Below are 26,096 nucleotides of genomic sequence, written 5' to 3'. Positions count from 1 at the left end.
AGGAGGGAACATGCCTCCTGGGGGTCACAGCAGGCTGGACGTGTCCCTCCCTTCAGACCTGGGGTAGAACAGCCTTACTATTGGGTTGGCCAACGTCTTTCGGAGAAACCCAAAAGCACTTTGTGGCCAGCCCAATACTTCTGGGATATAATGCACAACCCCTTAGGGTTCCTACACCCACTCTTCAAATATCCTTAAATTACTCAATCTGACTATGCTGTTTCCTGCCAAGACCCTAAAACAGCCACCAATAAGGCTTTCATTAAATACCCAGGTATTTATTAGGCCCCTGAACCAATGGCCTTGACATATTGTAAACACGGACACTAAACCCTGCCCTGGCCCAGGCCATAGACCACTTTAAGCATCCCTGTTTGAAATCCAGGCCTGACATGCTTGGTCCTGGGTACAGCAGGGAGGCCCTCTGGAGCCCATGTCCAGGGAAGGAAGGGCTCCTGGAAGGCCTGTCTTCCCGGGGTTCCCAGTCTGGTTGGTGGAAAGTGGGGGTCTGCACAGGCTTGGGTCTTAGGCCTGAGGACTGGCCATCCCAGGGGGACCTCCTCCGGGTAGGGAGGGCTAAGGAGTCTCTCATCTTGCCATCAGCTGGAAGGAGCAAGGCTGGGAGAAGGCAAAGGGCCTGTAGACGGTCTTGGCACTCACCCTGTGACAACTCAAGAGCCAAACACTGGCAACGCTTTCCCCAAGAGGGAGTAACAACAGGCAGAATGTACCCATCGGCAAGGAGCTTTCTGTGCAACTTGTAACTGTGTCTTATTCGGTCCTCAAAACATCTCAGGACATCTGTCAAAGTATCTGGAATGTCTACCTGGTCCCGGGGACAGCACTGGTCCCAGCTCCCTGGCAGCAACGAGGCCTGGGTGTGCTCTGTGCTCTGCGCTCTGCAGAACCCAACTCCAGCCCTTCCTGCTCGCCGCCTGGGCCCTCCTGGCGCTTCCTGCCCATCTTGCTGAGGCTCCCAGGCATCGCACAGCACTGAGGTCTAGCCATCGCCCCTCCTAGATGAGGTGCACGAGCAGGGCAGAGCACGCTGAGCCGAGCACCAGGCCCAAGTACACGTAAAAGGACATCACCACCCCAGTGGCCTCGGCCAGCTCCCTGGGCACGATCTTGGGCCCATAGATGAGAGCCAGGGTGCTGAGGTAGCCGTTGCTGAGCCCCAGCAGAGAGGTGAAGAGCACCGGGTACACGTCAGACTGGAAGACCACCGTGTGCAGGTGGACGCGGGGCTGGTAGTTGCAGAACACAAAGAGGGGGACGAGACAGGTGCGGAGGAGCACAAGCCCGGGCAGCACCTTGCTTCTGGGCCCTGGCATCTGGATCCAGGCTGTGATCTGCCGGCCGCACAGGTCGGCAAAGTTGTACAGGAGGAAGGTGGTGAGGGGGACAAAGAACGTGGTGCTCCACGGCGAGCCCGAGCCCTTGCTGAGGGACTCGACGTTGCTGGAGAGGGCGGGGAAGACGAGGCTGGTGATGAAGAGGAGGTAGATGATGCAGAAGCCCAGGCCGGCAGTCTTCTTCAAGATGGGGCGGAGGGGTGGTGTCTGGGAGTCGCTGGATCCAGGGGCCACCAAAGGGGAATTGGGGGAGTCCTGGGGCAGCTGCTCTTCACCAGAAAACACAGCCGGCCAGACAGGCCTCAAATAGTACCTGCAGGAGAGAGGCTAGTGGTAAGAGGGGCTGGAAAGCAGGGTCACTCGGGATTTTCAGAGACAAGGCCGGGGGGGTCTTTAGGTCCAGCATGTAAAGCCTAAGCCCCAGGATGCCCTCAGATGACACGTGTGCTGTGGGGTGGCCAGAGGGAGGCCTGCACAGTCCCCAGCCTTCCTGTCCTGGAGCTGCCTGTAAGGCTGGACTCCAGTCCATTGTTCTGTGGTGCTGGCCGTGCCATGAGCAGGGAGAGAGGAAACCAGCACTGACCACTGCATGGTGAGCCTGGGATCCAGTCTTCACTCACTTTTTTTCGTTTGGTTTTGGGGGTGGGGAGAGGTGGAGCTAAAGTAGCATTTATTCTTCAAATATAAAAGTAATTTAAAATCTTAAATTATAAAAGTAACACACGCTTGATGCAATAAACCCAAATAATACATAAGAGGAATGATACAGTAGAACAAGAACTCTCACCTCCCACCTCTGGTCTCACTCCTTAGAGGTACAGATCATTAAAAGTCTGATGTATATTGTTCCATGCACGTGCAAACACCACACACACACAGCTATGTTTCTTAAGCAAAAGTGGGATCAAACTATACATATTGTAAAACTTTCTGCAACAGTATAACTAACATAATATAAATACATCATATAACTGCCTACATGCATAACTATTATACATAAATGTATACACACAATTGCCTAAAGAAGAGTATCTTGTGGCCATCCTTTCACACAGGGACAGACGGCTCTGTCTCTGTTGCTGCAGAGTATTTCACTATAGATAGACAATTTAACTGCTCCCCTAATGCTGGACATTTAGGTTAGCTCTAGTTTTTCTCTACTACAAATAATGGTGCAATGAATGTCCCTATACATAAATCCTTGCACATATATACTAGTATTTCAGTAGAGCAGATTTCTAGAAGAACTGCTGGATCACAAGGTTTGTACCTTTAAAATTTTGATAGATATTGATAAACTGCTCTCCAGATAGGTAGAACCAATTTTTCTCTGCTTTGTACCACCTACCTACCCTAACTAAAGTAACCTAACCCTTCAATCTCCATGAGAGCACCTGTTTCTCTAAAAAGAACTGACCACAATTTATAATCATTGTGTTGGTTTACTGGTTTATCATCTGTCTTCTTCAGTAGAAGACAGGTCTCTGGGGCAAAGACACATTTGGCTGTTCCCAGCTAAACCTCTGAGCACACAATAACCCTTCAAAACATAATTGTTGAAAGAACTGATAAGCCTATAAAAGTATCTTTTCCCGCATATACTCAACACTGAATATGATCAATTTTTTCAATTTCTGCTACTCTGACTTGGGTAGAGGCTTGGGTCTCTTTGCATTGCTGTGTGACCTTTCCTGAGTCACTCAACCTCTCTGGGCCTTGGGTCCCTAAAAACCAGGAGGCATGGGCTGACTGTAGTAATATATCTCAAACAGAAGAACTGGTGTGGGGCCGGGGAGAACAGTAGGTTGGTGATAGCTGGGTTCTGGTTTCAGCACTATTTCTGCCTCCCCACTGTGACCTTAGGCCAGGTACTCCCCTCTCGGGGCCTCAGTTTCCTCCTCTGTAAAATGGAGGGGTTCTGTAGCTGTAGCTTCTGAGATCCCTGCCAGCCTTCCCATGCTAAGAGCCTACATACTGTCCATAAGCGAGGCAGTGGGAGGACTCCTCCCCAGAATCACTTTTCCATGTAATGCTGAGCTGAGCACTTCGGCCTTGAACCTTGCCTTGTTTCCCAATCACTATTTAGAGAAAGGACTAAGCTGTAGCTTCTGAGATCCCTGCCAGCCTTCCCATATGTATGTAGGCTAAGAGCCTACATACTGTCCATAAGCGAGGCAGTGGGAGGACTCCTCCCCAGAATCACTTTTCCATGTAATGCTGAGCTGAGCACTTCGGCCTTGAACCTTGCCTTGTTTCCCAATCACTATTTAGAGAAAGGACTATTCTTACTTCTGCTTCTACTCAGCATCAAGTCCTTGCCTTAGTCTGCTCTGAGGAAGCTGCCCACCAAGTTCTTCTGGTTAAAGCTCTTCGTCACAAGTTCTTCCAAATCTAACCGCCCCATCTCACCCTACCACAATCAGCAGCTTCCACCACTGCGTGAGGCTCAGTTCCTCCTGAGTGGCATGGGGCAGCCTAGCCCAGCCCTCCTGGGTGCAGCACCTGTGGCCTCCCTTTTAAGTAAGATTTAGTTTGAGCAGCCCTGGGAGCACAGCTCTAAAGCTCCATCCTCAGATGGGTTTCTGTAAACCCAGAAGCCTTGACCGAAGTGTTAATATGCAAAGAAATAGAAACTTCCATGGGCTGGCATAGCCCTGGGTTGTTCTCTTGTCTCACGTGCTCAGCTGGAAAGGATTTTGGCTTGCTTAAGTGAGACTGAAAACTAGGGTGACCACCTGTCCTGGTTTGCCCGAGACTATCCTGGTTTTAGCCCTGAAAGCTCCCGGTCCTGGGAACCCCTGGGACTTCAGTCCCAGGCAAACAAGGAAGGTTGGCCACCCGGGTGTAAACAGCCCACGCGAGGCTCCCTGAAACAGGACACAGGGAAACAGCAGGAATAGTGGGAACCTCCTGCCTTCTGTTCATTGACTCAAAATAGTTTAATCAGCAGCAACAAGGTGTCAGGCAGTATATGAGGGGCTGGGAGGACAGCGAGCCAGTCAGACCCCAGGAATCACAGGGACATCATCGTGGAGCACACCTGGATAATTTTTGATGACAGCCCTGAAGGGGCAGGCAGACTCAGGTCTGTAGCCACCTGGGGTACATGGTGGCTATATCACTCAGTCCCCTTTTATCCTCCTGAGGCCACGGAGGCCAGCTGAAGTTACAACAATCCTCTAACTGGGGAGAGCAACCTGCCCCGGCAGATTCAGGATTCTGGTGAAGGCAGGGGGCTCTGGGGATTAACAAGGCAACTCTCACAGGGACAGGAGGAGTCAGTGGTGAGGAAGGACCTCGCAGTCACAAGCCAGGGATGCAGCAGGATGCAGTGGAAAGGGTGCAGCCGGGAAACGGCTCCAGGTTCCAATCCCCGCCTACGACTCACCAGGTAAGAAACCTGGGCATGTCTGTTAACTCTCCAAAGCCTCAGTTTCCTCGTGGGTGAAATGGGAAAATACAGTAAAAACTGCACAAGGTTGTCATATATCCTAAGCGAACAAAATGGACTGCTTAGCTCCGTGCCCCCCGCACCAAACAGGTTCCCGTGGATCCGGCAGAGCCAGGACCCGCGCTCTCGCACAGCTCTGCGGCTCGCACACTGTGGGACCACAGGCCAAGCACCTGGCCTTCTCTGTCTCCGTCTAGTCACCTGTATAACGGGGAATATAATTCCTGCCATTCCTATATCAAATACGACAATGGTTATGAAAATGCATTGAAAAGAATAAAAAGCAAGAAAACGTCACGGGTTGTTTTTTAAAGAGCAGCAGGAAGCAAAAAAGAAAAAGAAGGAAGGAGAGAGAGAAAGCGAGAGAGACGAAGGCAAGGAAAGAGGTCCTGCAGGGTGGAGAGAGACCCCAAGAGACAGGGGTTAGAAACAGAGGTTTGGAGTTGGGCTCGAATGCTGGTTTTGCTGCTGACGGGCTGTGGGACTCAGGCAAGTAATTCAGCCTCTCTGAGCCTGGTTTCCTCACGTGTGAACGGGCATAATTACGATAAGTCACAGTGCTGTACCCCCATGAGAAGAGGGTATGTGAGCTTTAAGAAGCCCCATGAGGCCGGGCTGAGCACAGAGCAGGAGAGGGGAGGCGCTCAGCCCAAGGAGCTACTTTTCATCATTATCCTTCCTCAGGTCCCACTGCCGCCGCCTGCCCTCTCTGACAGAAAACATGCAGACTCCAGCTGCTTAGCTGCTTGGGGTCGCTACGCAAAGCCAACTTCTCATGTCCAACGGCCCAGCCAATTTACTGAGCAACGACTATGAGCCAGGCACAGCTCGAGGCATGGGATACAGCAAAGAACAAAACCCACACTATTTCTGCCCTCAGGGGAGGTCACACTCCAGCGGGGAGACAGGCAGTAAACCAGGAAACGAACATGGGCTCTAGCTAGAGGATAGAACTCAAGTAGACAGGATAAAGGTATAAGCGTACATAAGAGAAGGATGCCGCAGAGAGCTAGCGCGGGCCTCACCTGGCGTAGTCCAGCCGCGGCAGCAGCAGGTAGAGTCCGATGCAGAGCGCCAGGAAGACGTCCGCCGTCAGGAAGAAGGCCAGCGTGCTGTCCGTCACGTCACTGGCCCCCGCCAGGTCTACCAGCAAGGCCACGGCACTGAGGATGCCCGCCATGGCTCCTCCTGCAGAGAGCGTGGGACACCCCACAGATGGTCAGGGCGGGCCCATCCTCCCTGCCTCTCAGGCCCGCCCGCGCTCTGCTCCAGCTTCACGTTGTCCCTGCTGAGAAGAATGCTGCTGTTCTCACAGTACGGCGAGGCCGTGGCAGACCCGGAGGGTCCTGCAGCCGTGAGCTTTCTGACTCTAGGAGGGTATCCCCAGCCCAGCTCTTCTCCAAGGGGCATGGAAGAGGCTCCGGCCTGTCCGAGCACAGGCTCCCTGCTGCCTTGAGCGAGGCCAGCCGATCTGGGGAGTCCTCACCGGTTAGAAAGCCACCCAGGAGCTCATGGAGCTTACCTTGTACCGCACGGCAGCTGTGCACCATACACGTGTGAACACGCATGCACGCTCACCAACCCCCACACACACTATCACATACACACACACATAGGCTACCACAAGCTCTCACACACACACCCACCGACACACAGTCACAAACCACACTGTCACACACACCCACACACTCAGTCGCACGCTCCTATATACTCACACACCATGCCACCCCAAACTCATACACACACTCGCGTGCACGCAACTGCCCCACCACATGGAATGTGCTCTCCTGCTGAGGGCTCCGGCACTTGGCCCAGGTGACCACATGGCACCACATCTTTCTCTGCTACCTAACAGAAGAGGCAGCACAACCCAGCCGAGGGGACTCATGGGTCCAGGAGCCAAACAGATGCACATCTGACCCTTGACTCTGCCACTTGCTCGCTGTGACCTGGGGGCAACATGACTTCTTGGGACCAGAGTTTGCTCATCTGTAAAATGGGGACAATGACACCTGCCTTGCAGAGCAAGGACTGAATGAGATGATGTTTAGAAAGAGCCCAGCACACAGCAGGCTTTCTACAAATGTCGGTCCCCTTCTTCACCACAATCACACAGTCACTTCTGGGAGGCAGGGCATGTGTCTTGCTTCTCTGTTGAACCCTCACAACCGTGGGTGGTCAACTGGTGCTGGCCACGAGTCAGAGCTTATACATGGTCACATGTGAGCAGATCATTACTCCTCTCAGCCTGTTTATGTGCCTGGAAGATGGGACTCACACTTGTCCTGTCCCTCCCATGAGACTACAGTGGGATGGAAATGGAAACAGTGAATGGAAAAAACAATGAATACATGGACGCGTCCAATAGGGTCAACACAGTAAGTGCCTGTGAATACAGGATTGCCTGGCTGCACGGATGGATTTGCCTGCGTTAGAGGATCAGGATACTGAGTCTCAAGGAGGCAAGAGGGCCACTGACTGCAAACAGCCAGACTGCAAACTGGTCCGTGTGGGCACGAGCTACTTTGTCATTACTTGGCAGGTCTGACCAGGCACCACTTCACTGCCCATTGTTGCACAGAGCAGCGGTGGGAGAGGGACAGTCGGGCCCTCGTCCACACGATGCCCATCCTCACTGCCTCACCCACACTCTGCCTGACACCTCTGTGGCTCTGCCGGAAACAGTCCACGGCCCTTTTTCTCTCCAACCTTCTCAATATGACTTCTATTAGCCTGGGTGGGGCCAGAGGTTGGGATTTGAGAGGAGGGCAAAGAAATGAAGGTTAGCATAGTAATGTTTTAATTCTAGCACAGACTCTAGAATCAAAACATCTGAGTCCAATCCTGGCTCTACCACTTCTATGTGTGTGACCTTCAGCAAGTCATTTAACTTCTCTGTGCCTCCGTTTCCTTATCTGTAAAACGGGGATGTTAAAACCCACCTCTTAGGGCTGTTACAAAGATTAAGAGGATCATTACATGTAAAGCAGGACAGTGTCTGGTACTGAGAAGTGCCATATAAATCCTCTCAGATTCCCAATTAGGTGTTTGGTTATTTCTGTCCTTCCTACATAAAAACAGCAACAACAGAGTAAACTCTTTGCCAAGAGGGTGCCAACTTCTGAGAAGCTGTAATCCCCACCTGGGTGATTTGTAAGAACTGGAGTTAAACTCCGTAAGACATTCCCTAGCTGCCCTGAGGAAGAGATCTTAACATCACTGCCTATTGATTTTCCTCTCTCTCTTCCCAACTTGTAGAGAATTTATAATATTATCATCAACAACAAACCAGGCCTCCGGGAGCTCATCCTTCATGACTCCCTACTTTTATCTCATCAGTTATGGAAATACATGCAAACGAGGGACTTAAAAAAACACCAGTACAAAACAAATGAATTGTTCCTCAGATGCCAACACACACAGAATTCACAGATGGGCTCCTCTGGACGAAAAGCAACAGGGGCTGGTGAGTGGCACTGAGGCCTCTGGAAGATCGGGACACCTCGAATCTTCCAGGGTGATGGGTGCCCACTGGGAGCGGCACACAGTGGTGACAACGGCTTAGGGCCCAGGGTAGTTAATACTGAAGTGTGAGTACTAGATTTCTCCACTTTTTCAAAAACGGACTTTCTTAAAAATGCACGGGAGAGTCTCCTTCTCTGGAAGTCCGCAGGTGGCCAGACGAACCTGAAGGGCGCCTTGCCAACATATCGGTGTGTTTGGTCACTGGCTCCTGGAGAGATAGCCAGCAAGGTTGTTATATTGAAAAATCCTCTAGCAGGATGGAGGGAGATGAGGGGACAAGAGACGAGGCGGACAGAAGGGATTAAATGCAGTGTTCAGTGGCCACTTCCCTCAGCCTAGGCATGCCCTTCTTGAAGCACTGCTAGGGGCATATTGATTGTACTCAGGAAACTTAGCGATGGGTCTACTTTTATTTTACTTTACGCCCAAGGGTTTCTCTGAGGATACAGCCAGAAGCCTAACCTTATATCAAAAATGGCAAACAGATTTGAGCTCACATCTGAACTCTGATCTGTTGACAGTAAGTGTCTCCAGTGCTATGTTGAGAAGGATTTAGACGCTTAGGAGGAAAGATACAGATCGATTAGTGATGTCTGGCACTGGTGTGGGAACGGAGAGGAGATATACACTTGTCCAGGTATTTGTCATCCCTGTCACATACTACTTTGCATTATCAATTAATGGGCACAGAGCAGATTCTTCGCAAAATGCTTCTCAAGTGGGCAAATGCTTACTGCACCCCTCCACACAACATGGACATGCAGAGACACTGAACAGAGCAGCTGAGCTCCCAGTCTTGCTTTAAGGGATGGTGGTCTCCTGGGAAAGCACAGATTCTTCCTGACCCACCTCCTTTTTATCTTGTTGAGACATTTGGGTGAGAGAACAGAACTGCTAAGCTCTAGGCAACAGGCTTAGGTTAGGATCAAAATTTTAGTTAAAGGGGTCGGCCCAAGTCATGTCAGCAGCCCCGTAAAATGCCAAAGTTCAGGGTAACAGAGGAGTTTATTAATAGGCTATCAGCTCCTGGGAGGCTGAGTCTTGTTCATCTCTGAATCCCTGGCACATAGTAGGTCTTCTACAAAATTACAGTGGAAGAAAATACAGATAGAGGAGAGAAAAGATGGAGAAAAGAAGGGGGAAAAGGTAAGGGAAAGGAAAAATAATGAGAAGGAAAGAGGAAAGGATAAGGGAAAGGAGGAGAGGAGGGAGGGAAAGAAAGGAACACTGGTTCAGGAAACGCACTTGGTAGGCAGACTGTATTTTCCAAAAGGAGCTGCAACTATGTCTCCCCTCCCATTACAGTGTGATTTTCATACTCATCCACTGAGATATGTGGGTCTGTGTTTTCTCCCCATGAATCCAGGTAGGCTTATGGCTATAGTGGAAGTGCCCCTAAATGTCTTTCAAGGCGAAGTCATAAAAGGAAATAATGCTTCTGCCTGGGCCTCTTGGGATGCTTGTTCTTGCAACCCAGAGGCCACGCTATGGGGAAGCCCAAGCAGCCGTGGTGAGGTCCACATGGAGAGAAACCCTGGCCCCAGCCCCAGCCCCAGCTGAGCTTCCAGCTAACAGCCAGCACCACGACGCCAGCTGGGTGAGCACACCATCTCGAAAGTGGATCCTCCAGCTCCAGGCGAGCTATCCTGGCTGATGCCACGTGGAGCAGAGGAGGAAAGCTGTCCCTGCGAACTCCTACCTGAACTGCAGATTCATGGGCCAAAGAAATGATTCTTATGGTTCTAAGCCACTAAGAAGTTTTCGGGTGCTTTGTTACACAATAATAGATCATGGAGACACAACTAACACTCATTTCTTTTTCTGGAAGGGCTACCACATGCTCACCTCTGGCTCCTTCAAATAACTCCCAAGTAGACTGACCTGCTCAGCTGTCTGGACCCCAGCTCTCACCTGATATCAGCGCCTGGGAATTCCTCATGGGGAAGGAACCAGTCATGCCGAAGACGCTGCTATTGAAGATGGTGGAGGTGCCGCTGAGGATCGCCATGCAGACGATGGTGACGGCGAAGAAGCTGTGAGTCCAGGAGGAGGTGTCCACCTTCACCAGCACGGTCATCACCACGAAGATGGCCAGCATGACAGTCAGTGAGGCCAGCACGCGGACGTGAATCGGAACCCTAAGGTGAGGATACCAAAAGCAGTTAGAGACCCCCTCGGGCCTCCCATGCCAGGCTGGGGTTGGTGAACATTCTTAAGGGAAGCAGGTGTGCTCAGTGGCTGGGACCGTGCACTCTGCAGTCAGGAGGCCTGGGTCTGAATCCTGCCTTCCTGGCTCACAGTCCTGTGTGGACTTGGATTACTGACTCTATCATTCTGGTTTCAGCTTCTGCATCTGTACAAAAGAAAGGAGAATCAATCTACCTGAAGGTGTGGTTGTGAGGGTCTCTGGGGGGGAGTGTATAGAGCCAGGCAGCAGTACCCGGCTCAGGGCAAATGTTCTCAGATGCTGCTTCTTTTCATCTTGCTGTGAGGCTCAAGGACAGGAGATGAGGGCTCTTGAGGCAAGACCCCCATTCCTCTTGCCACGGGGATGAGCTCCCGCTGGCTTTGTCTAGTGTTTAAACAGAACAACCACCCACTGGGATTCCTTCCCCCAAAACTTAGCAGTGGCAGGGAGAGAAGGGAGAAGAGAAGAAAATCATCACAAACACTGTCGTCATCAAAGCAAACACTGAGATAGTACTTCATTTGTGCTAGGTACCCTTCTAAGTGGTTTCCAAATGCTAACTTGTTGAATTCTCACACCAGCTCCACAAAATAGGTATTCTTACCTACCCCACATATACAGATAAGGAAACCGAGGTCACAGAGGCTAAGCAACTTGCCCAAGGTCAGTCAGCTGCTCCCACCTGTGCTCTCAGAACGACACTCTACTGCCTCCCTGGGAATGAAGGGAATATGGGTGGCCCAGAACAGGTGGCCAGGGCAGAAGGAGGCTCCTGTGATGGTCTCAGTTGTCATGGGCAGCAGCTGACGCCAAGCTAGAGCCAGCTACCCCCATCCAACCCGACTCCTGCATGTAAGCCTTACACCTCTCCCAGCCTCCAACCTGCCCAGACACCGTCCTGCAGGGAGAAGCAGGGAAGCCTAGCTCTCTGTGAAAGTGCATTTTTATTCCAGGGAGAGAGAACATCATCTAAAGAGGCTGTTTAAATCATCAGATTAGACTAAGCTTTAAACCAGATTGGATGTTTAGTTAATTTTCCTGCTAACCAGTGGGTGGCGGCTGGGAGAAAATCCAGATTAGTTATTCACAAATTTCTTCTGGATAAAAAAAGAAAGAAATGAAAGGTAGAAAAAAATATACGCATACATAAAGAGGTGTGAAATGATGAGCATGAAAAGCAAGAAAGGATTTTTTCAAGGTGCTTTTGTGGCCCCAGGCTAATTTGAGTTTCCTTCCTATCCTTGGCTGAAGGGAGAGCAGGTGCTGCCTGGGCTGTGTCAGGAGCAGAAGGAAGCCCGAGGAAGTGAAGGGATAGTTCAGGGTTGTGCTGTGAGGAGCTGGGATGAGGACCCAGGTCTGCTGAGCCCCAGGCCATGGCTGTCTTGCTAAGGCACGTCCTCTCTGGTGTGTTCATTCCACAAATAACACTGGCCAACTACTGTGTGTCCAGCACTGGGCTGGATGCCCGGGACACAGGACAGATGAGGGACAGGCATTTTGTTCCAGTGTGCAAAGTGCTCCATCAGCAGGGCCAAAGGGCATCCTGGGCACATCTGAGGGGCACGAAACCCACTCTGAGCATCTCATAGGTTTTTTGGAGGCGATACCTAAGCTGGAGTGTAAGGTATGTCTGGATGTGAGTGCACATATCTTGTGAGAGAGAGCGTAGCACACTCAGGGAATTAAAATGGACTCTGGCTGCAGGTGACACTGAGAGCAGAGGATACCAGACAGACATGGAGCCCACTCTGAAGGGCCTAGTCCAACTGATAAATGCCAAGACTTGATCCTCAGAGTGGGGCGTGGAGTGGGCATGCAGGCTTTGTCTGCCAGCATCCCTCTCACCAAGAGCACTCCTTCCATGCCAAGTTGTCCTGCGGAGGTGGACAGTCATACTGTCCACACCAACCCATCCACAAATGAGGGCACACGACCTGGTCTGGGGTGATCAGGGTGTCCCACCCATACCTCTGGCCACTGGATTGGGTCAGGGGTTAGCATGTGACCTAGGCAGGGCCAGTCAGTCATCGCTGGGACTCAAGGATAGAGAGAAGCTGGGTCTCTGCCAGGACTGTGTCGGGGGCTGCTGGTCCCTATGTGGCCAGCTGCACGGGGAGAGGCCACATTTGAGATGAAGCCAAGGAGGCACACACAGAGCCCAGGGCCGGCGGATGAGAAGGACGTTTGTACTCCCCTAGATCCAGCAATGGAGGCAGCCCTGACTTTAATTTTCTAAGGAAAGAATGAGAAAATCCTTTTTGTGTCTCTTTCCTTTGTTACCAAGAGTGCCAACCAACACGTAGAGGCACGTCAGGGTTTCCAGTTGGGGAGCGACATAGAGACTCCACCTCTGAGCAATGGGTGCCCTGCCCTCCTGCCCTCCCCTCTTACCAGGAAGCAGGTTGCAAGTGACAGGTGATTGATTAACACCTCCCAAGAACAGCCTTCAGCCAATGATGGGGAAGTGGGTGGATAAACACCCCAGCTCCCACCCCCTCAGGTGTGTGTTCCACACTGGCTGCCAGAGTTCTGAGCAGCTGAAGCTCGGTCACCTTCTATGGGAGCTGGCTTGATAAGGCTTCCTTTATTGACTGCCATTCCTTCCCAGTCTCCCCCCCTTCTCCTACTGTGGCCACCCAAATAAACTACCTGCACTTGAATCCTTGTTCTAGGGTCTGTTTCTGAGAAACTCCACATCAAGACACATCTTCCCAGGGTCTGCAGGGGACTTGGCCTGGGCAGGAGCTGGTGGGCAGTCAGGTGAGCACCTGGACCCCAGGGGCTCCTGAATATCTATTTTAAATGCACACCAGGTGCCCTGAAGGCTGGTGGTCAGACCTTACTCTGATGCTCAGGGTGATGCTATACACTCAACCCTGTCACACAGACCCACACCCCCAACTCTCTCCCAGGAGCTGGAGCTTCCCCACCCACCCCAAAGATAAGAGCCACAGGGGCACAGAGCCTGAGTCCAGAGACAGAAACCCTGCCAACTCTGCCACCAATTCACTGTGAGACCCCAGGCAAATATTCAACCTTTCTGGGCCTCAGTTTCCTTGAAAAAGAAGAGGTGGGACAAGAAAAAGTTCAGGTTTCTTCCAGTTTATGCTTCTAAATCTGAAAAAATTCAAGTGGAGAGAAAGGCTGGGGACTAATGCCCCAAAGTTTTAGCAGTTCCTTGGGGCAAGAAGAAGGCAAAGGACAGACTAGGAGATATGAGAAGCAGCACAGGGACAGGGCCCCATCTTGTTCTCACCCCCAGGGCTGGCATAGGGCCTGGCAGGCGCCTGGTAAACACCTGCTGGACGCACAAATTGATAACTAAGGGGTCCCAGCAGTGCACGCTGGGCCTCAAGCTCCCTTTCAGGCTCTGCTTTTTGACCCCCTCAGCATGGCAGGGAGACAGCTGGAAACAGCAGCAGCGATCCCAGCCAGCCTTGGGAATGGCCTCTGTCTCCAACCACCTCCTCCCAGATGCAACGCAGGAAAGGTCCACCCCAGGAACGCTGCTGGCATCCCAGAAGCTCTCTGTGTCTGTCAAAACAAGGTAAGTAGTTGCCTGAGCAGGAAAGTTGCTTTGGAGAGAGCTGGGGGACTTCTTACCCAGGCACCCCCAGGGCAGGGAGAGGAGGGCAGAGTGAGAGAGGAGGAGGTAGACACCAAATGCATTACAAAAGCAACGAGGCTCCCAACTCTGCCTCCGTCCGCCCCCCACCCCCCGCCCCCATCACATCCCTCACCTGCACAGGTCTCCTCCTCGCCAGCTAGGTGAAGCTGCAGAACCCCTTCTCAGCTGGAGCTTCCCTGCAGGGGCTCCAAGCCCTCAGGGATCTTGCCTGGGGCTATTGCCAACGCTTGTAAAGCTGTACAAAATGTGCCTCGTGCAAGTCCACCCCACATCCACTAAAGGGGGCACACTGCCTTACTCTCTGCTTCTTCCACCTGGACAGCGGCCCAGGGGGTGCTAACACCGTTGGGATTTTAGGGCAAGTCTAGACAAGTGCTGCCCTAGGCTTGGTGGCTCTGCTCTGGCATAGGGGACATCTGAAGTGACAGCTCCAGCCCTGGGACCCTGGGGCAGGTCATACTGATATGAGATACTTGGAGAGGGCTGCCAGATGTACCCAGGCTGCCAGCTTCCCTCCCTTGCTTACCAGGGCTCAGGACCCCAGGGGACTGATTTCTTCTTAAGTCTCCAAAATGTAAATCCTCCTCATAAGTATTTATGATGCTACAGATTTAACATAATAAAACACTTGGCGATTATGGATGAGCCAGTTAGAGAAAGCCAGGGTTCTCCAGGAGGGGAGAAAAGGGGACATTTCAATCTCGCACATTAAATAAAAAACAACTTAGCTCCAAACCATCTTCCCACAGTCCAGAAACAGACAGAGGCTGGGAGCATTTTCCACATGGCCCTCACCCCTCTCCTGGAGCCGGGAAAGGGCATAGGCAGGCCCTGGGGTGGGCAGGACCCTTCTGGAGGATGCCCTGTAACACTGAGCCCTCAGAGCCAGCTCCCAGCCACCCTCGGGAGGGCAGTGCCCACTGCAGACAGACCCAGACCTTCTTCACCACCTCTTTCCCTCCAGTAGCCTGAAGCCAGGGCAAAAATGGGCTCTCACTTATAAGGTCTGAGATGCGGCTCTGGCTGCAGGGAGGAATCCCGCGAAGCTGGAGAACTAGGAGGCAGGTGGCCCAGAGGTTCCAAGCACAGATGTGGGGGGAGAAGGGTCCCAGTTCCAATCCTGGCTCCAACCTCTTAATGGCCACATGACCTTGGGCAGGTCACCTCTGTCAGCCTGTTTTCCCATCTGTAAAACAGGGGAATAAATTTGCTGCTCTTGGCCATTGCAGACTAAAGGAGAGAATGCCTCCAAGGGCTTTGAGTGCTCGGAATGCTAACTACGATGACTGCTCCCTGGTCCCGGCTGGCTCCCGGCCTGCTGGACCTCGCGACCACAGAGGGGGCAGTGCCAGGTAAGACGCCAGCTCAGGCCAGCCCTTCCTGGCACTGTGGTCCTGTGCACATCTCTTGACCTCCACTTTGGACAGAGGCTCATGAGAGGGGCCTGGAAATGAGAGAGGGCGGTGAGAGGCCGAGGCACTGCCCACCGCCATGGCTCTGTCACCTCTTCTTTGTCGTCCTCTTCTTGCATGCCCTTCCTTTCCTCATGCCTTCTCTTCTGAGTCACTGCCAGGGACCCAGCTCTACCCTGCTCAGAACTCCATTCCCTGCCTCCTTTGGGCGGGATCTCTGGTGGCTGTGTTCCTCCTGCCAGGACACTGACCATAGCCCCGTGTGCCAGGGACAGGCAATGAGCAGGCAGGTTAGGGGCCAGCTGGCTTTCGGCCCCCAGGCCGTCTCACAACATTCTCCCTCTTGCTCGTCTAGCCTTCACTTTGGTTTTAAGAGGTGTGCAAAATTCTTTGACATTCCTTCCATTGAAAGGTGGGGTACCCGGTCCCTTAAAACTAAATGGGCAGAAGGGACAGTATGTGACTGCAGAGACCAGGTTACCAAAACCATGCAGCTTCTGCCTTGCTCTCTTGGAACGCCTGCTCTTCAGCCACAACATGAAAAGTCCTGCTACCTGAGGCCAACCTGTGAGAGACCGAGGGGAGGGACAGAGACAGAGAGAGAGGTACCCCGCGGAGGCCCCAGCTGTCTACAGCTGCATGAGAGAGGGCCAACCAGAGCTGCCGGCTGAGCCTGCTGACTCCCAAAACCATGAGAGACAGTGGTAGTGTTTTCAGCCAGCATGCTCTGGGATCATTTTTCTGCAACAGATCATTGGAATAACCCCACAACATAATATGTTTGGAAAGACTGGTCTATTCAGGCTTAGCACACCTGAGGCACATGCGCTGCCCTCTCTCCTCCTGGACTCAGAACAGACATCAATAATCAATCACAGCACACTCCCTGAGGTCAGACCTGCCGCAGAATCCTGTTCAAGCAGAGATCCAGGTAGTCACTACAAACTGAGCAGAGTTGGGTAAAACAGGTTTGCCACCAGCGACCTAAGGTTTCAGTAGGCCGTGCCCAAGAGATGCCCAAGTTTCTGAATCACAACGTAGCTGCCTTTATCAGCTAATGATAGCTTAGGGGAAATGCAGGCAAAGTAGCTTAGGCTGTTACCCCTGTAAATCTAAATGGAGAACGGATGGCACCAGTCACCCAGCGGGGTGAAAGGGCCACGGGCTATCTCCTAAATCATTCCTTCTTCCACAGTGCATCCTACGCTTCACAAATGCTGTGTCAGAAGTCACCCACTGACCACCCCCATAGGTGGTCGACTCATGAGCTGTTGTTACCAGCTTGGCACTGAGCATTGGGTGACCCATTCCCATATAGTGAGAGCCAGGGTGGTGGGGTGCCAGCCTCTTAACTTCCGGCCCTGATTTTTTTTTTTTTTTTTTTGGCTGCTCCACGCGGCATGTGGGATCTTAGTTCCCTGACAGACCGGGGATCGAATCCGTGCCCCCTGCGTTGGAAGCACAGAGTCCTAACCAATGGACCACCAGGGAAGTCCCCAGGCTCTTAACTTTCGACGGCTCTCAGAAAGGCTCGGAAGACCAGTCTCCACAAACCTTGCTCCCCGGGCCCCACCCACCATCCGTGGTGTCCCTGCGGCCCAGGCAGCTGTTGACAGTCAGCTCTGACCCCATGTGGCAGCGTGCGGCTCCCTGACCGGGAATTCCACAGGCAGGGCCCCAGGTAACTGATCTGACTCTCAGTCTTCATGGAGGAGTCTGAACTGCCTGCTTCCTACTTTAGTGGACACATGTAAGCCAGCGGAAGAGAAGCAACTGAGGACCAAAGGGGAGTGGATGAGGCTGGAGGTGAAGGTCAGGGGCCTGGGAGAGGGAGGAAAGTGGCCTACCTGTTGACAAGCAGGAAATTCACCAGGAGGCACAGCACGGAGGGTACAGTGGAGGCAACGGCCAGGTAGCTCTCAAAGTAGTTCTGCAATCACACAAGTGAGGAGTCTGCTGAGGTCACTCAGGATGGAGGGGAGGGGCCCCACCTGAGAGCATGGACAGGGCCCCTCTTGGTGGGTCTTCTCCCCACTGTCTTTAGACACCTACGAGTGATGGGGAAGTCCACTGCGAGATGGCATGGTCTTGCCCCATCTCTAACCTAAGACCACTCAGTCGGTCACACAACAGATACCAGCAATGAGCTGTGCTAAGTGCTGGGGACATAAGCAAGGGTAGGACTTTGTCCCTGCACTAACGCTCTGCAGCCCACGCTCCCACCCATCTACCTGTTCCACCCACGTCTGAGGCAGTGGAGACAGGACTTGATGTATGTTTACAAAGAAAAATGTTATCCTATCAGTCGTCTTAGCCCATTGTCAAATTTCAGAGATATCCAGATGGGTTTTGTTATGACTCATCCACATTCTCACATGCTTGCAAGCAAGTGAGGCCTCTTAGAAATACATGGGGCCCTGATCCTTGCAGAGAAACTCTGTTCCGACTCTGGATTTGCTCCTTCAATAGAGCTGCTACCCAAGGTCAAAGCCACTTGAGGAAGTGCCTCTTAGTCTGGCCAAGATGAGGAAGAAGGGCATTTTCCTGGAAGTAGCTCGACAGTGTTATAGACAAAGAGTGCATGAGACCACAGAAAAGGAGAAGATTCCTGATTATAATGTGCTGCAACTTTCAGCTGAAGAAGCTGAGTGGCAACTGTATGCAGTTTTCAAAGCTCAGGGAATTGTCCACTCACTAGGGTAGATTTTACTGAGTGTACCTCATCCCTCAATATACGTGTCGAACAAAAAGCCAAAACACTGGAAAGGCGGACACATCTTGGCTTTGGTCCTTTTAAGTCAAACCGTGAACCCCAGGTCGGTAATGACAATGGGTTCTAAACCGTGAAAACAGCTTCCATGTATTAAGCATACCATGTGCAAGTACAAGGGCTTTATACGAATGATATTCTTTACCCTAAAAAATAAAAAATCTGTGAGTACTCTGGAAAGTTTACAAAATTGAACTTAACTGGGGAACTATTTTGAGTACAAATGTGCCAAGTACCAAGAACAATGTGTGCAAAAATCTTGCCAATGTGCAAAGAGCTCGGGCAATTGTAGGATCTCTGCAGAGTTTAAGACATGCTTCTTCCCTGTTAAGAACAGGGTGTTCCATTGAGAGTGTAAGATAGAGTGTGAGGTTTTTTAATGTCTCAAAACACCGTAGGAAGAGCTGTCAGAATTCTGTGGGGGGTTGTTGTCAAATCAGTGGTAGGAGCAGTGAGTTCTAAGGGAGTTCTGGGTAGGGGAGTAGGACGAGGGGGCTGAGTCCTGGAGAGAATGGGAATGAATATGGGTTTGGGGAAAAGATCCCAGAGGAGGTAGGATTTGCATCACACCTTAAAAGGGATGGTAAGATCTTTCCTTTCTGGGAGAGTGACTGCAATGTGGAGGCCAAGAAAGAAAGATGTCATAATGGGCCACTTCTGGTCTGAAGCACAGACCGTTTCCACAGTCTGTTTTTAAGGCTGCAGAGTGCTTTGTGGTCTCTGAAATCCACACCCTGAATATAAGATTGTGATGGCCTTGCAATTAAAATGATAATCACAGCTACTGTGGTCCATCAACCATGAGCCTTAGAAATAGCCTTCCTTCTTTGAGGGGCCACCTAATTGTCCTGGCTTGATGGGTTCAGTGGAGCCTGGACTGGTCCGAGGCACTCAGTCAATTATGCCTTGACATAGTGGCTGGGCGTAGGTGAGGCCAGGCAGGCGCTGGGTGGTTGGAAGCAATGGAAAAGGGCCCCAAGGAAGAGACAGCTGCAGGTGGGGGCCAGGACTGCCCCAAATCCGAGTTCCTCATGACAGCCTTCCTTTCAGTGGCTGTTCATTTTGTGGCAAATCTATAAACGGCCATCATGTGGGATGCAGAAGCTCTATCTTTGTTTTTTCAAGCAGGCTCAGGTTGCTTGAACATTTTAGGAATGGGGATTTTCTAGGTAACTGAATGTTCTGGTTTGTTGATATTTAAGCAGAAGAAGCTCCTTTTAATGTTGGAAAAGCTTTTTAAATATTGACAACTGGGTAAGGCTAGGACTCCCTTTCTGTTGATTGAGCCCATTTCTCTGCTTTACAAAGGGCACGTGGTGGGGGGCAGGGTGGGGCGCAGAGGCGGGGAAGAATGGACTTGACCCTGGGCCATCTTTCTACTGGTTCAGATCCGGGAGCTGTGGTTAGTGACAGGTGGACTCAGCACATCCCACAGAGCTTTTTTTTTTAAACTTAATTCCTGACATAAACATGTGGTGGTTTTTACTTATTTGCTGCTTTTGCTTATAAGCAGAGTTCTAGCAAAATGAGGTGTGTTGGGTAGGTTCTTAGGGTGGCCCCCATGATCCCGGCCTCCTGTGTTCATGCCCTTGTATCATCCTCTCTGCTGAGTGTGGCTGGGACCTGCCTGGACTTGCTTCCAACTGACAGAACACGGCAAAGGTGAAGGGTATACACAATTATGTGGACGGGATTATGTTACATGAGATGGTGGTACCCATCTTGCTGGACTCTTTTTTTCCTCCCTTGATGGCTTGGAGAAGGCAGGGGGCCAGGCTAAGGAAACCCACGTGGCAAGGGCTGCAGATGACCCCTAGTCGCTGAGAGTGGTTTCTGGCCAATACCCAGCAAGACACTGAAGCTCTCAGTCCTACAACCGCAAGGAACTGAGTTCTGCCAACAACCCAAGTAAGCCTGGAAGTGATCCTTCTCCAGTTGAGCCTCCAGTGAGACTGCAGCCTTGGCTAACCCCTTACTGCAGCCATGTGAGACCCTGAGCAGAGGACTGGGTTAGGCTGTACCCAGACTCCTGGCCTACAGATACTGTGAGATAACAAACGTGTGTTGTTGTGAGCCGATAAGTTGGTAGTATTCTGTTCTGCAGCAGTAGATTCCTATTTAGTGAGGGTTTGGGATAGCTGAGCTCCTAGTAATGGGGGTTTTTCTGAATATCACAGCCTTCCTGTTGCAATTTAAATTCAGTTCCTTGATGAAGGCAGAGAGAGCTGACCATGATTTTATTCAACTTCTTGCCAGACATGAGGACCAACGTGCCTGCCCACGAGGGGAACGAAGGTTATGCTTGCCGACCACATCAGTCCCCCTAGCCTTTCCTCTCCAAATCCTTTGCTAAAATTAGGATCATTTTTGCAAGCAGCATGCACTGATTTCAAGAAACTGGACTTAGTTTACGTGCCACCCCAGATCTGCTCACCTCACCTGCCCCTTAGGCCATTTGCCTTGCTACTTGGGTCCCACGTGGTCATAAAGCCACTGGCGCCACCAGCAGGGGGGCCAGCTGCCAAGGAGAGACCCCTGAGCCTGCGTACTGCTTGGGCTGTGCTCACAGAGGCTCTTGCCCCCTGGGTGGCTCTGGGAGGGGCCGGGTGACCCTCTCTGAAGGGTGGGGGAGGCAAAGCCCCACCCACAAGGTAGGCTTCAACCAATGAGAGGAGGGAGATGGGAAGGAGACTAGAGACACATTGCTTGTCTTTCCTTCCTCACCCTCCTCTACCACATCTGTTCTAAAATGTGGTGGCTCCACGTAGCTCCTCGGGAGACATCCTGTGTGCCTGAGCAAGCAGCTGTGTTTAGTTGCAAAGCTGTGGCCAGCGCAGTGATACCACAGCCTGTATCTGCTCTCTTCCATCCCTGCCTCACTCCCCTTTCCCTCACTCTTACTTCCCTAGGGCTGCACTCCCCACGGGGTACCACAGGTAAGGTGCTGCCTCGGGCTCCTTTCTAAAAACATCCAACAGCAAAGGCCCTATGTTCAATTCTCGATACCACACATTGCAGACTTGCAGCTGGTACTCACTTCCTGGGTTCGTCTCATTTGCTTCCAAGGCCTGTTGAGGTTACCTTCTCCCATTTTACTCAAGGGAATGTGAAGACATCTGAATACTGGTTCAAACGCATTGCAGTCAGAATGATAACAGTGCTGCCCCCTCCGAAGCAATGTGAAATCTCCATCCCACAGGGTGATTTTACGTAATGCAATGTTTGGGGATAATTCACACCATGGTTCACCTCCACTTGGGACCAATTCCTGAGAGTTCCCTCAAAAGGCTCTGCTGTTATTTATCCCACCAGGCACCTTGCAACAAGGCTGCAGCCTCTACCTCCAGAGTTAAACCCAAGGACACCAAGGACTCCGGTCTCAGAGGAGTGGAGGAGGGCAATGGCACTGGGTCCCCTCCTACGACAGTGGAGGCTGTGCTGTGCACAACCCCAGGGGGCACCAGTCTCGTGGACGGCGATATGAATGGAGCTCCGCAGAGCCGTGCAGCAAGGCAGCCCTGTTTACACAGCTCATGGGGGTCAGTTTGGGCCTGACATAATTGCAGGTGGGAGACCGTATCTGATTCAGGAAGAAGGCAGGGCTGGAAGGTGGGTGGATGTAGCAGGGCAGGACTCTATGAGATGATGAAAGGTCCCCAAGCAGGTTTGTCTGCCCCAGGAGGCGGGAGACCCAGAGGCTGGTAATCCCACAGCCCTCAGCCTGGCTGAGTGGCCACTGTCCATCCAGATCAGCATCCCTTCCTGTTCTACCCACTCCTTCGTTCACTGTATGCCCAACATCGTGCTGGTGGTTTGGCGTATAAAATAGACAAGATAGGGTGCCTGATGCCCTTAGGGAGCACGTAGTCTGGTGCAATCCTACAGCTGTAGAACAATGGATACAAGGGATGGGAGGGGAGAGAAGGAGGGAGTTTGGCGGGGTGGGGGGGGGGGGCTTCCCAGAGGAGGCCATCTTGGACTGTAGCCTGAAAGATGGGGGGAAGTTTGCCAGACAGATATGGGGAGGTGTTGCTGGTGGAGAGAGAAATGGCATTCCAAGAGGCGGGAAGAGCACATGCAAAGGCAGGGATGGACGCTTCTTTGCCACTTAGGACTCTAACCCCAGCTCATTTGTCGGAACAGACCACCCTGAGGCTTTCCTCAGCATCCACAGGAATCTACTGCACTGAGACAGAAAGGCACCCTGTGATCCATTCAATCCAAACACAGGGCAGAGAGGCAGGAATGTAGCCACAGCACCTGCCCCTCCCCCTCGGGGTGCTAAGGAGAGAGAGCGAGCGGTCCCACCATTCTGAATTCTCCAACTCAATGTGAGGCGAGGCGAGCCCAGCTCTGAGGAACAAAGAGGAAAACTTCTGCTCCTTGAATGTCTAGTCTAATCGCCCTGCCCTCCAGTATCTCCCCTGCGCTCTGCAATTACCTAGGGCTCGGCGTCTGGCAAAGGTAACATCAAAGGTCCTCTTTGGCACTTGCCAGGTAATCCAATGGACACGGAAGCCCTGCAGAGTACCAGGTTACTGACATTTGAACAAAACTGCTTACATGTGGCCTGCACAGACCCCAGTCCATTTGCTCTTAACTCAGCCTGTAAGAGCAAGTCAGAACTGGGATTGCTCCCATTTTACAGATAAGAAGCTTGAGGCTAACAGAGGTGGACGAATTGCACAGAGGTGCACACTTGGAGAGCGCTGGTGGCAGGATTTTCTGATGCAGGGCAGGGGTGGGATGGGGAGCTCGTTATCATCGCTCCACAAACGTAAGAGCCACTGTAGCTGAGGCCGCCTGCCTCACAGTCACACAAACCCAAACACTGTCACTGGGATTACAGCATGTCACTGGCCGCCCCTGAGGCCGGGACTGGCAGCCCACATGCCTTCCCAGCAGTGAGCCGGGACCAGCCCGTGGGATCAAAGGTTCCATCAGGGTGGCGACTTCCTCGCTGCCCCAGCCAGCAAATGACGGGGCTTGAGTTCTCCCCTCTGCCTGTTAACTCTCTCTTTTCCTTAAACCCCACTGTCCATTCCCTTGTGCATTTCCTCAGGCCTGCAGATCGGAGTAGCAGTAAAAAGGAAAAAAATAGTAATGAAGATTGAGAGAAAAGCCCTCACTACTGTCAGCCACCGAAACGGATGGACACGGTCTGCTGATAAGCACAGGCCATGTGAAGGAGGACATTGTAGTTGGGAAGCACTGGGCAGGCTTCCAGCTTCTCTCCTGACCATGCAAATCCCAGCAGAATGCCCGAGGACGGGTGGGGGCGGGGATCAAAAGCCAGAGTGTGGACAGAGCCCGCCCTGGGGGGGCGCTAGGTGCCAGCGGCCCCCAGGCAGCAGGTCGGTGTGGAGCAGCCCTGTGGCTGGGGCACAGGGCATTGATCCACTTGCAGTAGAGAGGAGGAAACCATTTCCGTCCGTGACCCTCTAGCCCAGCTTGTGAACACCAGGAAGGGGGAGAGATGCTCTTCAAACACAATCTAAAAACCCAGCAAAGCCAGCTGGCCAGGTGTGAGGTGCATTTTACGTCGGGCAGCATTTCCTCTCCTCCAGGCTGAGAGGTTCCGTGCTAAGCATCTCTTCTGGAAGAATTTAATTCTGAGCTCAGAGCCCGGGGAAAGAGGTTTCTTCGGGCAGGGAGGCCCCAAAATGAGCCCGTTTATCTCTGGCAGGCCCTGGGTAAGCTTCCTCTCCCCCGAATGCCATTTGCACACTTTGAAATAAGTGCAGCAAATTAGTCACGAGCCGCGGCCAGCTAGCTTGGGGCCGGCCGCCCAGCGGCTTCTGAGAGGCAGCTTTGCGTGGCCCCCACCTCAAGAGCGCGGCCGAGGCAGCTGGGCTCCTGCGGGGCGAGAAAAAGCGATTCAAGCCTGGGGGGTGGCAGCTCGAGGCAGCAAAGCATTACCTGGATCACAGGAGCATGAAATTAGCAGCAGCGAGCAGGCTGGAGCCAAGAATAGCTCTGCCGTTGCAAACTTGCTGCCTTCGGACAGCCCAGAGCTGAGTTCTGTGTCTGGGATGCTGCAGGGGAAGCGCCTCCACCCTGGCACTGGTCACAGTCACTCCTGGGCAGGCCAAGAAGTGAGCAGAGGGCCGGTGTCCCTGCGAGGGGTGCAGGTGGCGTCCTGTCTGTGGGTTCTAAGGCCCCCTGTTTGGGGCACCGGCCTCAGAAAACTAGGGTTTGTGGCTGGGGGCCTGGATGAGCAGAGAGGGCTGGCTAGACAGGGAGCGAGGGGCAATGCCTGTTCCAGGGGTCAGACAGGTGAGGGAAACAGGAGCCCAGATCCACCGAGGTGTGACGGGGTAGCCAGGGGCCCAAGGGTACAACAAAGCTGGGGTCAGAGCCAGACAGGTAAGGCCCGGCAAGATGACCCAGCCACTCCAAGGAAAGAAGGCCCCATGAGACCTTTGCATGCTGTTCTAACATCAGCCCTGATGCTTGGCCTGAGCATGGACTCTCAGGCCTTCTCCAGGCCCAGACTCCCTGGGGCCACTATAAATCTTGCTCTTCAATAGCTTGGAAGCCCTCCTCAGTCTGACACCTCCTTTGGAACTCCTGCCAGAGGATAAGCAAAGTTCCTGAGGTTTTCTGGAATGAGCCTCCCTGCCCTCCCTCCCCTCTGTGTAAAGCTTTCCAGGGCAGGACGGTGCTCTTCCTCCAGCGAAGCTGACTTCTGGCAGACCTCCGCCACGAATCCTCGCCTTCCTCACCCGCATTTCCTCTCTCTCTCCTTCACTGCTGCTCCCTCCTAATCTTCTGCCTAAGAGGCTCACTCAGGTCTCCCTTGGGCTAAGAAAAAAAACCTCTTTGACTTCACTGTCTTTGGCCACCAGGCCCCTCCTTCCTTTCACTCCAAACTCCCTAAAAATGCAGCCTCTGCCCTCACTGTGAACGCCTTACCTGCTCCTGGGTGGCTCCGGGGAAAGACTTCTTCAAGGGGTCCTCTTTGCAGCCCACCCATAACCACAGCCTGGTCTGAGCCCTCAGGCTCCTGTCACCACATGCCACCCACTATAATGGGCTGAACTGTGTCCCCCCCAAATTCACGTCAACACAGAATCTCAAATGCGACCTGATTTGGAAATAGGGTCTTTGCAGATATAATTAGTTAAGACGAGGTCACACTGGATCAGAGTGAGCCCTAAATCCAAGGACCAGTGTCCTTACAAGAAGGAGAGGGCACAGAGACAGACACACAGGGAGGGCGCCCAGTGAACGCAGAGGCCGAGACCAGAGTTGTGCTGCCACAGGCCAAGGGAAGCCAAGGCTCGCTGGGAGCCCCTGGAACCTGGAAGAGGCAAGATTCTTCCCAGAGTCTTTGTGGGGGGTAGAGGGGGAGCACGGTCCTGCTGGAGCCTTGCTTTTGGACTTCTAGCCTTCAGAACTGTGAGAATAAAATTCCTGCTGCTCTACACCACATGGGTTGTGGTAGCTTGTTATGGAGCAGCCACGGGAAACCGCTGCATCTTCCCTCCAGCGCCCGCTCCTGGACTCACGGGCCACCTCCAGGCCCCCTCCTGCCATCGGAGGGGCCTCATTAGCTCCCTCCTTCCCGTGCTACAGCCCTGCCCTGGGAGTTCATCCCCCTGCTCTGACGGCGCCCCACGCCTGCCTGCGTCACTCCCTGACTCCAGAACACTTTCCGCTGCCGGAAGGCCATCCCGCCTGGGTGGCCTGCTGAGCCCAAGCTCCAAGCTCCCAAATCAGAGGCCTTCAAGAGAACCCCCAAGACCCGAGGCCACATGGTTCCTC

At 52.7% G+C, this 26,096-nt stretch overlaps 1 protein-coding gene across 4 annotated transcripts in view; it reads right to left on the bottom strand.

Annotated features, from left to right (window-relative positions):
* Positions 1-262: 262 nt before the first annotated feature.
* Positions 263-26,096, bottom strand: part of SLC29A3 (solute carrier family 29 member 3) — a 41,979-nt gene continuing 16,145 nt past the window's right edge. For 2 of the 4 annotated variants that reach the window (XM_028481736.2, XM_007111359.3), the window contains exons 3-6: positions 17,407-17,489; positions 10,243-10,469; positions 5,832-5,994; positions 263-1,668 (exon numbers count right to left, since the gene is read on the bottom strand). In XM_028481736.2, the coding sequence (XP_028337537.1) occupies positions 1,017-1,668; positions 5,832-5,994; positions 10,243-10,469; positions 17,407-17,489 (1,125 nt within the window). In that variant the 3' untranslated portion in view covers positions 263-1,016. The remainder of the gene's footprint in view (positions 1,669-5,831; positions 5,995-10,242; positions 10,470-17,406; positions 17,490-26,096) is intronic. The other 2 variants (XM_055081264.1, XM_007111360.4) reach the window with 1 other exon arrangement.

The sequence above is a fragment of the Physeter macrocephalus genome, chromosome 20, assembly GCF_002837175.3.
Source record: "Physeter macrocephalus isolate SW-GA chromosome 20, ASM283717v5, whole genome shotgun sequence".
Lineage (NCBI taxonomy): Eukaryota > Metazoa > Chordata > Mammalia > Artiodactyla > Physeteridae > Physeter > Physeter macrocephalus.
This window is presented reverse-complemented; position numbering and strand designations above follow the sequence as displayed.